This window comes from Perissodus microlepis, chromosome 15 (assembly GCF_051167445.1).
Source record: "Perissodus microlepis isolate ML-2025 ecotype Zambia chromosome 15, ASM5116744v1, whole genome shotgun sequence".
NCBI classification, from domain to species: Eukaryota; Metazoa; Chordata; class Actinopteri; order Cichliformes; family Cichlidae; genus Perissodus; species Perissodus microlepis.
Window position 1 is genome coordinate 11,929,232 of NC_140475.1, and position 13,988 is coordinate 11,943,219.

At 42.3% G+C, this 13,988-nt stretch overlaps 1 protein-coding gene across 7 annotated transcripts in view; it reads right to left on the reverse strand.

The window, feature by feature from the left end:
- syne1a (spectrin repeat containing, nuclear envelope 1a) overlaps positions 1 to 13,988 on the reverse strand; it is a 136,165-nt gene that overhangs the window by 35,139 nt on the left and 87,038 nt on the right. For all 7 annotated transcript variants that reach the window (XM_084952168.1, XM_084952170.1, XM_084952169.1 and 4 more), the window contains 17 exons: positions 13,595 to 13,860; positions 13,242 to 13,398; positions 12,729 to 13,127; positions 10,927 to 12,531; positions 10,152 to 10,489; positions 9,886 to 10,030; positions 9,505 to 9,723; positions 7,650 to 7,936; positions 7,215 to 7,380; positions 6,206 to 6,361; positions 5,721 to 5,873; positions 4,994 to 5,176; positions 4,730 to 4,867; positions 4,251 to 4,436; positions 3,407 to 3,529; positions 3,089 to 3,271; positions 1,953 to 2,096 (listed from right to left, as the gene is read on the reverse strand). In XM_084952168.1, the coding sequence (XP_084808294.1) occupies positions 1,953 to 2,096; positions 3,089 to 3,271; positions 3,407 to 3,529; positions 4,251 to 4,436; positions 4,730 to 4,867; positions 4,994 to 5,176; positions 5,721 to 5,873; positions 6,206 to 6,361; positions 7,215 to 7,380; positions 7,650 to 7,936; positions 9,505 to 9,723; positions 9,886 to 10,030; positions 10,152 to 10,489; positions 10,927 to 12,531; positions 12,729 to 13,127; positions 13,242 to 13,398; positions 13,595 to 13,860 (4,848 nt within the window). The remainder of the gene's footprint in view (positions 1 to 1,952; positions 2,097 to 3,088; positions 3,272 to 3,406; positions 3,530 to 4,250; positions 4,437 to 4,729; positions 4,868 to 4,993; positions 5,177 to 5,720; positions 5,874 to 6,205; positions 6,362 to 7,214; positions 7,381 to 7,649; positions 7,937 to 9,504; positions 9,724 to 9,885; positions 10,031 to 10,151; positions 10,490 to 10,926; positions 12,532 to 12,728; positions 13,128 to 13,241; positions 13,399 to 13,594; positions 13,861 to 13,988) is intronic.

The following is a 13,988-nucleotide window of genomic DNA, read 5'->3' on the forward strand; positions in this document are numbered from 1 at the left end:
AGCAGAAATACTTCAAAATCCCTCAGACACTCCCTCTGCTACACATACACAAATGGCAAGGAAAAACAGGAAGTGATCTCACCGCGCTGCACCCTCCCCCTCCCTTGCCTGCCACTGTCGTTCTCAGCCAATCCCTTGGGCAGATTACTTCTAACAAAAGGGAGCTGAAGGAGAGAGGGAGGGCGTCTGGAGGAAGAGTGACAGAAACGGTGTCAAATTACAACTACACTAATGTGCCAGCAGGCCAGCCCATCTCTGCCGTTCCTCCTCCACCCCTCTTTTCACCCTCTGTCCCACAGATGGTCATTGCACTGATAATCAGGTCATGTGACTAAAGGGGCCAGTGGAGTTGCAACTCTCCGCTGAGCTTAGAGATCTAACTTAGACATAAAAATGCTGGCATGCTAGGCCGCTCTGCTGCGACAAAAGTGATTACAGGGGTGAGGAAATATCTGCAAATATCTGCAACACCTGGGTTAATATTTTCCAGGCAGTCAAACATTGGAGTAAGATATAAATCTGCCTGAACCGTGCAGCAAAAATTAAAACGTAATAAAAGAAAAAATGTTGCCTGTGGGGAGGCATGATCTGTTTCTCTGCAGGTCTTTGCATCTGCACTCCCCCTTCACAATCTCCTTCTCGGCATGGGAGATCTAACATACTCAGCAAAGTGAAACTGCAGCAGAGGCTCAAATCGCTCAGGTGAAAACCATCTAACTCTGGCATCTGTCTATGCAGATTATATTTACATGCAGCATCAGATAAAACTAGGAATGTGCGTGAGTTGGGCTTGTAAAAGCACCACACAACATTTTCTCTGGATTGCTGTTTGGGAAAATGCATGCTTTGATCATGTTAAAAGGGAGATTAAATCAGATGTTTTTAAATTGGGATTTAGGGGGAATGATGGAAAGGGGTATTAATTGACCATTTATTTTTAACCAGGGTCCCTTAATGGCTGACAGCAAGGAGGTTTTGGGTTTGAATGTGCAGATTGACTTGCATCTAACTCCCACAGTCCAAAAACATGCATGTTAGAATTGGTCTAAATTGACTGTAGGTGTTTATGTGAGCATTGTTGACTGCCTGGCCTGTCTGTTTGGTTTAGCTGAGGGAATTGCCTGGGTGGAGCGTACAGAAGGAAGCACATGTGCATGCTGTGAATTCCCTGGACTACACACCTGTGTGCCATTCTCAAACAGGTGTAATAAGACAGACAAGCATTTGTACTGAAGAGCTGGAAGATTAAAGAACAATTCATGTCCAACCTAACCACTTTGACATTTGTGTTCTCACACTAGATTTACTCAACAATTTCAGGGCTCTATAGAAGCAGCTTTTGCTTATACTGAATGATGCAATGAAATGATAGAATTATAGTTTGAGTCATTTTAGTCAGGCTTACCTAAGGCTAATTTAAGATATATGATACATTCACTGGTGCCACAACTTCTGCTTTTTGCCTCTGTGCATTGAAACATAGGACAGGAAACATAATGACTCAAGTTCTCTGTTTCTTTCACTTAACTCTTTGATGTTAAAAATACTGACCTCAATAGAAATGTCTGAATGTCTGAGGCATCAACTCATTTTTTAAGAGTCACACTCAATTTGGTTTACGGCAGAAGACTAAAATGTTGTTCTAGGAGCAAATCTTGTAGGGAGGGCAAATGAAACCATTGTACAGAAGTTTAACCACACAATTCCTGAGAAATATATAAATATTAAAAAACCAAAATTTCTATTCTACTTTACATTTTCCAAAGCCATTCGAATGGGAATCTTTGCAGGGCCAATTCTGGCCTTATTTTTGACGACCTTGGATAAGACAATCATAAAGCAGCATTTTATTGATAATGTTGATGATTTGGGGGTTACATGTTTATCACCTACATACTGCTGTTCTAATAAACCGAACAGATAAATGACAGAAAGTAAGGAGACCCTCATACCTCGTGGTGGTGTATCTGAGCCTGAAGTTCCTGTATATTATTAGTGGAAACAGGGCGGTCCTGAATGATCCGATGAGCTTCTTCAATTAATTTCTGGAGGTTCTTCACTTCCTGTTCATACTGCTCATACTGCACCACGGCCTCCTGTCAGGGCGTTAAGGTAAAATGAGATGAATGAAACTGTATTTACAATATAGATCCCTGAAGGAAATTATATTTTCCCTTCCCAATCTTCGCAGGAAGTCAAGTTCTAAACTTTTACGTTGACTCTCATATCCATACGCAGTAACTGGTACTGAGCATGCTCATTATATTGTTGGTAAGCTCTTATTAGACAGAATAATCTGTATTTTTCATTTGCTGATATTGAAATAATGCAGGTATAGAATATTGCGATTACAAAGATGTGAATGTAAATGGTAAATGGACTGGTTCTCATATAGCATTTTTCTACTCTATCTGTGCACTCAAATCACTTTATACAACTTGCCTCATTCACACATGCACTTTTTTCTATGCTTTTTCTAGTTATGTGCTTTCTATCTATCTAGCAACTTGGGGTTAGTATCTTTCTCATGGATATTTGGACTGGATCAGCCAGGGACTGAAGAACCAACTTTCCGATTAGTAGATGACCCAATCAGAAGGTCTGTGTATCAAAATGTTTTAGACAGCCTGTCACAAATTTGACCTTGAGCCAGAACAATGTGCCCACATGGTAGATGAACTGTTTCAGTTCTTGTTAAACATGATGTATTTGGTTCAAATGGATTGACTGATTTATTGGCTGAAAGTCACTTGCTTCTTCCTCAGGGCTAATCTTCACTACAGTTGGCCTCTGATGGGGGCTTAAAGAAAACACAGACATTCCTGAGAAGGCTTGTTGAAACACTACAGAACACAGGTTTCAGAGCATCCACTCTTCTAAGCAATAACTCTTCTCATCAGCTGAAATTTCAGTGCTACTTTTAAGCGATAAAATACTAACAAAAACAATGCAATTGAAAAAATATATAATTTTGATAGTAGGATTCTTATCACAAAGGCTGATAATGTACTGTTTCTTGTCTCTGTCACTATGACTTTATATCTAACAGCTCATCAACAGCCTTCATAATACTCGGGCTGCCTTTTACCTGCAGGATGTTGCACTGCTGGATTGTGGTGTGTTGCAGTTGGCTGGCTTCTTGCTGCAGAGTCTGAGCTGTGCGGCAGATAGGCAGACTGGCCACTACCTCCTCTGGCAGCCGGAGGGCGCTCTGACACTGCTGAACAGCAGCTACTTGCTGCTTAAAGCCCTCCATTTCCACCAGCAGACGCTTATTGAAAAGCAAAGAGGTTAATAATAAGACGGGAGATAGAAATGCTAGATGTATATCAATGGACGCTAATTTAAATTACATCTGCAGACTGACTGGACACAAGCTGTTTGCCAGTATTATGTTTGTGTTTACCTGTCTCTGTGTCAACTGCTCTCTGAGACTGAGCTTGTTAAGTTCAGGGGAAGCAAGTGTGGCCTGTATCTGATCTACAGCAGCATGGAGGCTCTTGACCTCCGCTTCCAGGCGCAACATGTCCTGAGGAGAGATACAGACATAACAAATCAAGGGAAAGTATATGTGGGCAAAGATACAAGATAGAATGTAGCTTCTGTACACAGCAGTGATCAAACCCACATGAAAACAGATTTTTAAAAGTATCAAAGCTCCTTTGTGGATATCTAATGCTGCAAATGTTTTTTTTCCCCTCAGTGCAGTTTGAAGGATGAAGATAGTCGTGCCTCTCGCTTTAAAATGTATTCATTTGCAAATTCTAACTGACCCTAATGTGCATCATTGGAAAGAAACTAAATTACAAGTCGCTACAAATTAAACTCGTGCTCTGCAATCTAGACCCAGAAAAAAAATCTAACTCACAAGAGGAGTTGTAAACAGATTTCCAATGCACAGTGTTATTAGCAACAATCAGCAACAGACTGTCGTCTGGGAAGCAGCTGCATGGCAATCAGATTAGCGTAACAGATTACTGCTGCACACGCTAAACGAAACAGTGCCTTCCATTATGATGGAGTAATCTGTCGTGAATGACCATAAGGGGGCACTGTTGAGTTGTGGCTAAATTATAATAGACTCAATTTGAAAGGATGTGCACATGCTCTTATGCAACAGAGTGTGTGGAATTATAAAATGGGAATAGCCACAGTTTTTTGGCATCAATGTAGATGATGTGATCACTGGAAGACTGAGGCAGGGGGGTACTGCATAAGTCCTGTAATGCTTTCTTAAAAGTGTCATGTACCTTAGCTGCATCCTGCAGACTCTGGAGGCGAGTCTTGGCAGTTTGCTGCAGCTCTTCTGTGCGTCTGCTGAGGTGTTTCACCCGCTGGCTCCACCCCTCTGTCTGCAACACATCCGCCAGCTGCACCTCCCTCTCCCCCATGGCCTCCAAGTCACCATGGAGACCTCGACACTCACGCAGTAAGGCCTGCCACCAAATGAACGCAAATTATAAGTCAAGGAGAGGAGTCTTCTCGGGTGTGCAGTATTACTAATTAGGGCCGGTCGACATAGTGTAGAGCATGACGTTTCACTGGAATTTTAAAAACTCGGTGCATCTAATTAGCTTCAACTTTGTGGGGTATCCACAGCTCCAGGATTAATATTTTGGAGGAAGAATAAACATGGAATTTAATAGAACCCATTCATCTTACACAACAGCAGCTCTAGGACAACCTATAGCTATTCACAATCCCTGCTGGCAGCGCCATTAAAGCTCACCTGGTGTGCTCGAATTTGCTCCTGCAGCTGGGATGCAGAGCTCCAAATGATATTACCGGTGACCAGAGCCTCAGCTTTCTTTGTCCAGCTCAAAATGAATGCCTTCATGCCCTGATATTCCTCCACCTGTCTTTCTGCCTGCTCAACAGAAGACCACAAAGTCAGAGCAAATAATACAAAAACTACATTTAATATAATAATATTTAAGAGAATTATATGAAACAAATCATCTGGATGGCACACTGAACTGACTGTCCCCCCCACCTTCTTCAGTCTGTTGGCTCTATCCTGGACCTGCTGCGAGGTGTGGTGCTGCACCTCTGTCAGTTTGGCTACAGCATCACCCAGCTGCTTACACAGGAGAGGGTTCTGCTCCCCAAACTCCTGCACAGACACTCCCAACTCTGCCAGAGAGCAACTGCAGGATTCACACTCCTCAGAAAGAGCCTGGAGAGGGGAGGAGAGGAAGGGGTGAAAAAAAACGGAGGAGAAAGGAGGTGTAAGGAGGGCAGAAATGAAAGAAAGGGAGTTCATGAGCGAGGTAAAACTAGATTTAGAGTTTATTTTGAACACAGTCAGGATACATTTCAAGTAACACTCTCATTCTAAAAGCAGTAACTACTTAATTGTGACCCACAGCTTTAAAAGCGTATGAATGACAAGTTGTGGTTTTATGGCTTTCCTGGCGAGGAGCAGTGATTAATTACTAAACCAGAGGCATGTGGGATGTGCTCAAACTGCTCCTTTAAATGAATTTTAACTCCAAAGTTTTTTTTTCTACAAATGAGTGAGGGAAGAAACATGCTGGGGAGACAAGAAGAAGAACAGGAGGCAAGGGGCTCAGACTCCCATCTGGAATACTCCTCTCAAAAGTGGGTCACTGTTGAAGCCAGAACTCAATTCACTCATTAACCTCAACATCTGCAAAATGAATAGCCGATTTAACAGGGGTTAATTGCTTGCTAATTAGTCAATCTGTCTGTTTGATTACTTTGGTGTCTTCTTTGGCCTCCTCCAGGTCGGCACCCTTGTCTTCCAATTTTAGAGCAATGGTCTTCAGCTTTGCCTCGATGTCCTGCAGTCGGGAGGTGAAGTCCTCTTTCACATCTCTGGTCTGCTGCACCTCCCTTTCCCTTGCCTGCACCTGAAGTGGATATCAGAAACACACACAATGTTTGTTTAACATCCCTTTTTGGCTTTTTGTTAGTAGCAGAGAAGTTACAGATAGAATATGTGTGAAGAAAGAGTTGCAGACAACATCCAACACAGAACTTTTGTGATTGTGTAATAGAGCCTTAACAATTAGATCACATAATACCTTAGAAATACACAGTTAAAAAAATAGGTCAAATACTAACATAAACCTCTTGACAAGACTAAATGAATGTTAAACAAATCAGTGTCATATTTCATTGATAATATTCATACATGCATCATTATTAGAGTCAAATAATACAATAAGTAAAATGAGCTTACCTGATCCTCAGCAGATCCGAGAGCCAGCGCCACCTCAGCTAGCTGCATGCTGAGTTCAGAGGGCAGGCCAGCTTGGAGGTCCTGGTACTTTGATTGCTGCAGCTCTGTCATCCGCTCCACACTCTGACGTCTGCTGATCACCTCACCGTGTGCCGTCTACAAGGCAAAGTGTATGACATGAATGTAACATACGAGAAGCTGCACTTGATGAAATATACATGGTTATAATCAAGCTGAATGATCAACAATTAATCAACAATTAAACTCCCTTTATAGCTTGGTCTTGTTTAACTTAACTAACTCATTTAAGTGTATAAATCTTTGTCAGGGAGTTAAACTAACTGCATGGAGACAAAGCAGTGATCCACCAATAGCAACATTTCATTATTGGTGATTTCACTTTAGAAATTGTTTGGGTGTTTTTTTAAATTTGTAATTATTACATGAATGACTACAAATTCCTTTTTTATCATATTTCCATTAATCTGTCTATCTATCTATTTTTCACCACTTATCTGGCTCTTGGTCACAAGGTAGCAGACTAAGCTCTTCCAGCTCCCCCGCAGGACACCAAGGCATCCTCAAGCCAGCCGAGAGGAATAACCTTTCTAATGTGTCATGGGTCTGCCTTGAGGCCTCCTTCTAGTAGCATATGCCCAGGAGGAATCCTAATCAGATGTCTGAACCACCTCAACAGGCTCCTTTCAATTGGGAGAGTAGTGGCTCTACTGTGAGCCCCTCCCAAATGACCACTGTTCTTACTCTAAGGAAGAGCCCAGAGACCCTTCAGAGGACATTCATTTTTACCACTTCCATGTACTATCTCATTGTTTTGATGACTACTAACAGCTTGCTGCCACAGGTGAGGGTAGGAACATAGATAAACAAGTAAATCCATAGCTTTACTCTCACACTCACACATTCAAATATAATCACATCTGTTAATTATGTCAATACATTGTATTATGTACTATGTTTGCTTCATGTGTGAGACTAGTAAGTCCTTTACCTCTAGCTCTTGCAGCAGTGAATCCAGGTCTGCAGTGGGACTCAGCAATAAACCCCGGGTGTCTTGGATCCAGCCTTTGACTAAGCCTAGCTCTTTCTCAACCTCCTCTCTCTCCCTCAACTCCTGATGCACCTGAGCCCTGCTAGCCCGCACCTGCAACACAAGGCTGACAAGACAAGGAAGAAAAAGATCAAAATAAACAAACACATTTCGGTCTGAATGGGATATTTATTACATTTACTATAAACAAATTTAAGTGGTAAAAAGCAGAAACTCTTTTTAAAAATGAAGATAAACTGAAAAGTAGCCCCATTATCCTTGTACTAGGAGGCTGTAAAACAACTTAAATATCCACCTACCTAAGTTGAACAATTATAGCAATAATTATTATGATTATAAAGTGGTTATCAGCAGCCCCAGCAGCAGTCATCTCACCTGTCATACTGCTCCTGCATGCTCTGGATCTCCTGTGAGCACGGCGTCTCCTTGTGTCCGTTCTCAGTGCTTTTCTCCATCACTTCCACCTTGTCATCCTCTCCCCTGAGACTGCAACTTTGTTGCCCCAGCAGAGCCAGTATGGACTGCTCCCTCTCTACTTCCAGACTGAAGGAGTCGTGGTACTCCAGGAGACTCTGAAGCGCCGCCCTGGTGGCTGCTTTCTCAACCGTGCTGTCTGGGACACGACCATGGAGGTCTTTGGACACCGATCGTACCTTCTCCATCTGAGGGACAGATGTTTATTTACAGAATTATTCTCCACATTCAGCTTCATGTAGAGCTTGTGGGTTTAATAAAGAGGCTGGGAGACATAATTACTAACATTTTTGTCTGTTTTCACTTGTGATTGCTGCCAGTCTACTTTATGTGCGACAAGACTTTGTGATAGTCAAAGGAATCAGTGGACAAAGAGGATGACATCATGCCCAGTTGAACAAAGGGGCCACAGAAAAACAGTGGACAGCAGGAATGTGCCACATATGAGGAAGTGACAGTTACTTACAATATGACTTCATTTCCTTTTTTAGGAAAAGTGTCTTGTGGGTATTTATGGGAAACAGAGAGCGTTCAAACACAAATTAGGTCAAAAGGCGGGAAAACACTCCATGACACAGTGTTTTGGCAGAAGGAAACAACTGGCCTAAAGCCTGGAGTTACATCACTGCACACCAACTGGTGTTCAGCGGTTACTGTGTTTGACCCAAATTTGCAGACGCATTTTTGCAGAAGTAAGGTTAGTAAGTAAAGTCATATTTTATTTACAAAGCACCTTTATAAATAAAACAAAACACTAAAACATCAAAACAAAAAGTGAAAAAGTGGGTGGACCATAGCATTCTTAAAATAAACAGGGACTTAACTGGACGCCAGTGAAGGGTTGATTATAGAGACCACACAGGGACAGGGACAGACTGAAGACTTGTGACGTACTCGGGTCTGACTTTTGCTTCAGCCATAGCTAATGCTTGTCTTACCTGAACCTTTATCCAAACCTAAAATGTCCCATATTCTCTGCAAGTTTCCGGACCGTCAGAGTGGGACTCTGGTGATTCAACATAAAAGCCACACAATAACAGAAATAACCTAACTGATCAAGCTGAGGCAGATCAGCCTCTTCTGTGTTCGGCAAAGTAAAACGAGCGTTTTTATCAATGGAGTCTGGTGGCTTTGACAGCAGAATAAAACAACTTCAGTCTTCTCTTAGCAAAGGCCGTCACATATCAAGTAAAGCAAAGAAGTAATAAAATAAACACAGCCTACTCTGAAAATAATATTTTTATATGATCTAGTTAGTTTTCTTGCTACTGCTGTCTGCTTCACCAACCTGGCAAAGTACAAACTATCATCCACTAAAGCTAATAAATCGACTGTGCACAAGGTTCTGATACAGCCACACTTAAAAAGAGTCTGAGTTGCATGCTTAACTAGGACTTTCACGTTCACCTAAAAGAAACCGAGCAGTCAGAGAGTAGGATGTGTTGCATTTTTTAGCTATATGTCTGTGATGATTGATCATCCAGTTTTCAGTGGTTTATAAAACTAGAAGGTGGTCTAGTTGTGGAGAGTGCTAGAAAAATTATGGTGACAAGGAAATTTATACTTTTTACATCTTCAAGCTAATAAAAACACATTTTCATGATTTGGGACCTTAAAGTAAACCTTTTCCCTAAAGGTTTACTTCAGCGATTTACAATGTGGGGACCTGCTCTTTATTCCCCAGAAAGCAGGCCAATACGTGAGGACCACCACACCAATAACATGCACAAAAACCCACTGGTAAACTGTCTCTTACTTTCTCATTGAAGTTCCTCCACTCTCTAGCAGTGTCCTCCAGTGCCCTCTCCTGGGCTCGGGCCACACTGCGGAGACGGGTCCACCGTTGCCATAGCGACGATACAACGTGACTGGTGATAGCTTTGCTGGATTCAGAGATTAATTGCTCCAGCTCTGCTGCTCTTTCTTTCAAAGCATTCAGAGGCATTTCCAGCAGGTCTACATGCGCCACCAGCGACTAGAACCAAAAGGTTATAAGAGATACGACACAAAGCTGTTTAATAAATATGTTCTCCTCAAACATATCATGCAAAACTAAAAGATACAACCCCTGGGAAAGGCTAGATCATTTCTGTAATTTCTAATACAGAATCTCTTTTTCTCTGACACAGTGACCCACCTTGTATCTTTGACACTTGTCTTCTGCTTGGTGGGCGCTTACAGCTTTAGCTGTAGTGAACATGGCCATCCTGCCCTCTGAATCATTCATTTGCTCAACCACGGTCTCTTTCTCACGTTGGAAGGAGCTCCACAGAGCTGCACATCTAAGAAACATTCAGATTGAACATCAATGATGGGTGACATAATAAAGAAACTATGCACAACATCATTTTAGGTATATGGAATAAATATAAACTGTATATGTATACTTGATATAGCACACACCTCTCCAACACTTCTCTGTAAGTATCCACTTGCTGTTTGACTTCGGTGCTTCTTAGCTGCATTGTGTTTACTTTTTCTCTGAGCCCACTCATCACTCCTGCCTCCAGAAAATCCACCAGCAAGGGATCCAAAGTCCCAAACTCCTGTAAACCAGCTTTGAAGTTTTTTTCCTTAGCTAAAATTTCTTCCAGATCCTGTGCACAGTCTGCTTGGTTTTCGAGCTCCACCCCTGTGGTGGCCCTCTGAAGCAAAGCCGCAGCGGAGTCTAGCCATTTCTGCATGGACTGCAGAGATAAGTGGTGCCTCTGGACCAAGGAAAGCGCTTGATCCACAGCCAGCTAGAATATGCAAAAGGTGATTTAATTAACTTCTTTTTCTGGCCTCCTACAAGATTTTATCTATGTAAATGAGTTGATAGAGAAGTGCACTGTTTAAACATTAAACCACATTTTTGCTGTTAATGTGTAAAAATGTCCTGTTTTTAAACTTACCAGTAGTCTTGTTTTTATAGAAGAAGATGCTAAGGATATATTTGAAATGTTTTAACCTCCCCAAGTTGATTAATATTAACAGTGAGGGAGGACATGACACTGAAAGTAACATTTAGAATTTTAAACCATGAATGATGGCTCAGGAATACTGTGGACAATGACTGAGGCAGTCATTTCCAGATGTATATCAATTACATTTAGTGCAACGTCACAATACTATCAGGAAATAGCTATAAGGTGAATAAAATCAATCAAAAACAAAAACCAAAAACATAATTACATACTTGTTTTGCACAAATTCGTTGTTGGACTTTATCTCCCAGCCTTCCCAGCTCCTGCAGTTTCTCTTCTACATGGGAAGGAACGGTTGCTTTCCTGCTTTTGTACTTTTGCTTTTCTTGTGCACCCAAGACATCAACGACCCTCAGTCTACTTTTCACTTCTTCCTCCTTGATTTTCAGTTTCCGCACTTCCTCGTGCATCCTCTCAATTTTGACCTCTGAAAAGGTCAAAGGATCCTTCATTTTGTCTTTAACCGTCCTCAACCACTCGAACACTTTCTCAACAGCTCTTGTGAAGTCTTCATTTTTTGCAACTGTCGTTTCGCTTTCTTCAACAAAACGCTTAGCATCACATCGTAAAGACTGCAGCGACTGGAGCTGCAGTCTAGTTTCCTGAAAGGCAGCAGCATCAGTCGTAAGACAAAGGTTTTCCATCTGTTGGTTGCATTCTTCAGCCTGAGAGTTCACTCCATCCAGATTTTCCAGCAGTAAATAAAGACTTGAGATTTTATCTATGGCACTTACTTCTTTGTCTGATTTCAATTTCACCAGCTCCTCTTTAGCAGACTGTAACTCTGAGTCTAACTTGGAAAAAACTACTTTGTGTTTAGATAGTATTTCCAAGCAATCATGTAAGTGTTTGATCTTCTGATCAATTCTCCTTTTCAGTGTGTTGTGGAGACTCACAAGCTGCTGTGTCTCCTCAGCTCTGTAGTGCTGACCTTTACTGAGGAAACCCTCATTTTTCCCGTGCAGTTCTCTAACAGCAGGGCTAATATGGACTAAACTTTCGTTTATATTTCTGTATTCATTAACTAAACTAACAACTTCCTCCTCTTCAATACTGATAGTCTGCTTCTCCAGATTGTCAAACTGCTCCTGAAGCTCCTCCAGTGCATTACGAGTAATATCAAAGAAAGTGCAGAACTCTTTCCGTTCTAGGATAATCTGTTGGACCCTGTCTTTCTTCTCTTTGGCTAGAGCTAGGATGGCATTGTACTGCTGTGGCAGGGCATTGAGCCGCTCATCCAGGTAGCAATGGTCGATCTCATTCAGAGTAGGGAGGATCTCCTGACCTATTCTTTGGACAATAAGAAGAAGGTTCTCATACTCGGAAGCTTGTTCTAGGACATTTTGATAATTGGAAAGCTGTGACTGCAAATCCGAGCTATCATCAGCAGTGCTTAAATTGATTTCCGGAAATGTTATGTCATCTGCTTGTCTCAGCCACTGACAAGTCTTGTCTAGGTCAACCTGGAAGTACTTCCTGGAGGTCAAGGCTTTCTCTAAGGCTGCAAGATGCTGGGTAGTCCTCTGGAGAGCAGTTTCAAAAGCAGACTGTAGCTCCTCAAGTCTTGCCAGCGTTTCTGCTCTCTCTTTGTCAGTGGCATCTCTCTCCAGATCGCGGCCTTGTACCCAGAGAGATGCCAGCTCCCTCTGATAAGCTCGTAAGCTGCTCTGAACACCTCGACATCCAGCAACCTGCTTTGCCAGGTCCTCAGGAAGAAGTGCTATGTGGTCATCTATCAAGGCCTTCCTCTCCTGTTGCTGTATCCAAGACAATGCTCTCCCCAGGCCTTGAAGGAACTGTGTCCTCTCTGTGAAGGCCTGAGAGGAAGACAGAAACATCACAATTTATTTACAAATGGACTTTGGCAGGATAAGCAGAATTTATTTCTTGGACTACCTGGTTTTTCTTTGGGTTTTTTTTTCTTTCACCAGACTAATAGCTCAGGATAAAATTAGCCCCTTTAAGGCATAATTAAAATGTTATTTTCAATCTAAATCATAAGTCCAGCTGTTACCTTACTAAGGTACTTCCTCCTTTGGGCAACCCGAGCCCCGAGAGCCTCCACTTCAGTCTGGGCTTGTTCAACGAGCTCCTGCAGGCGTCTCTTTTCACTCAGTCCCAGCCTGGAAGCCACAGCTTGAGCTTCCTTCACTGCCTGACCGAGCAGCTGCTGACGGGCCTCCAGCTCTACACATACGCTCAGGTGGTCAAACAGGAAACTCTGGGCCAGATCGGGGGGTGGGCTGGTTTTCAGGGCAGAGGTGAGGGCAGGCCGCTGCTCCTCCACCCACTCTCTGGCATCTCTCAGCTGATTTTCCACTCGGGCAAGATCCTCTAGCATCTGCGCAGAGTCCTGGATCTTCTGCTGAATCAGAGATTCCAGCTGTGCCCAGCGCTGCTCCAGATGACCCACCTGATGAAATACAATATTTCCAGAAAATGTGTCAATATTACTTCGACCGTGTGATCATATTAGCATATTGCTGGACATATTACATACAGTTATAGAAAAAAATAATGTCCTCACTTGTTGTTTGACCAGCTCCTTGTCTAGCAGGCTAAGTCGAGGCAGGATAGCTTGTCTCTGGTCCCTCAAGTCTTCCAGAGTTTCTCTTTGCTCCTCTAGGTCACTGGCGAGCTTCCTGAGTGCCTCTAGATGCTCACTTGTACTCTCTGTGTCAGCCCTAGTAACATATGTACATGAGTTAAGGGACATCAGGGATATAGTAATAAAAATGTAAACTTTTGTCTTTATTGAGGTAGAAAGACTAATAAAACTATGTTGTGTATTCATATTTATAGCTATTTCTGTATATACATAAGTGGATGCCATGCAGAGAATGACATTACAGCCTTGATAAAAACAAAAAAGTCTGATACCTAGCAAGGTAGTCCCATTCCCTGGATACTTGATGGAAAAGTTCCTCTACAGCAACAACACTCTCCTGGTACTCTCCACTTCGCTGCATGTCCTCCCCCCGCAGGGCTTCCAGCTCTTCAGCCCGCTGGCCCAGGTCCATCCAGCTTTTCTTCAGTCTCCTTATCTCCTCCAGGGCAGGAGAGACCTGTCCGTCCATCAATCTGCCGATGGCTTCATGCAGACGTGTTACCTCAGATTGTTTCTCCTTAATCTGCTGCAGGAACTCCTGGAAGAAAGATAAGAGTTGGTTTCTGGGATTATTCTGAGCAGCAACTCAAATTGTATGATTTTAGCTAAAAGAAAAGTCTTTGAAAAATGTAAATGTAAAAAAAAAAAAGTAAAAAAAAAAAAAAA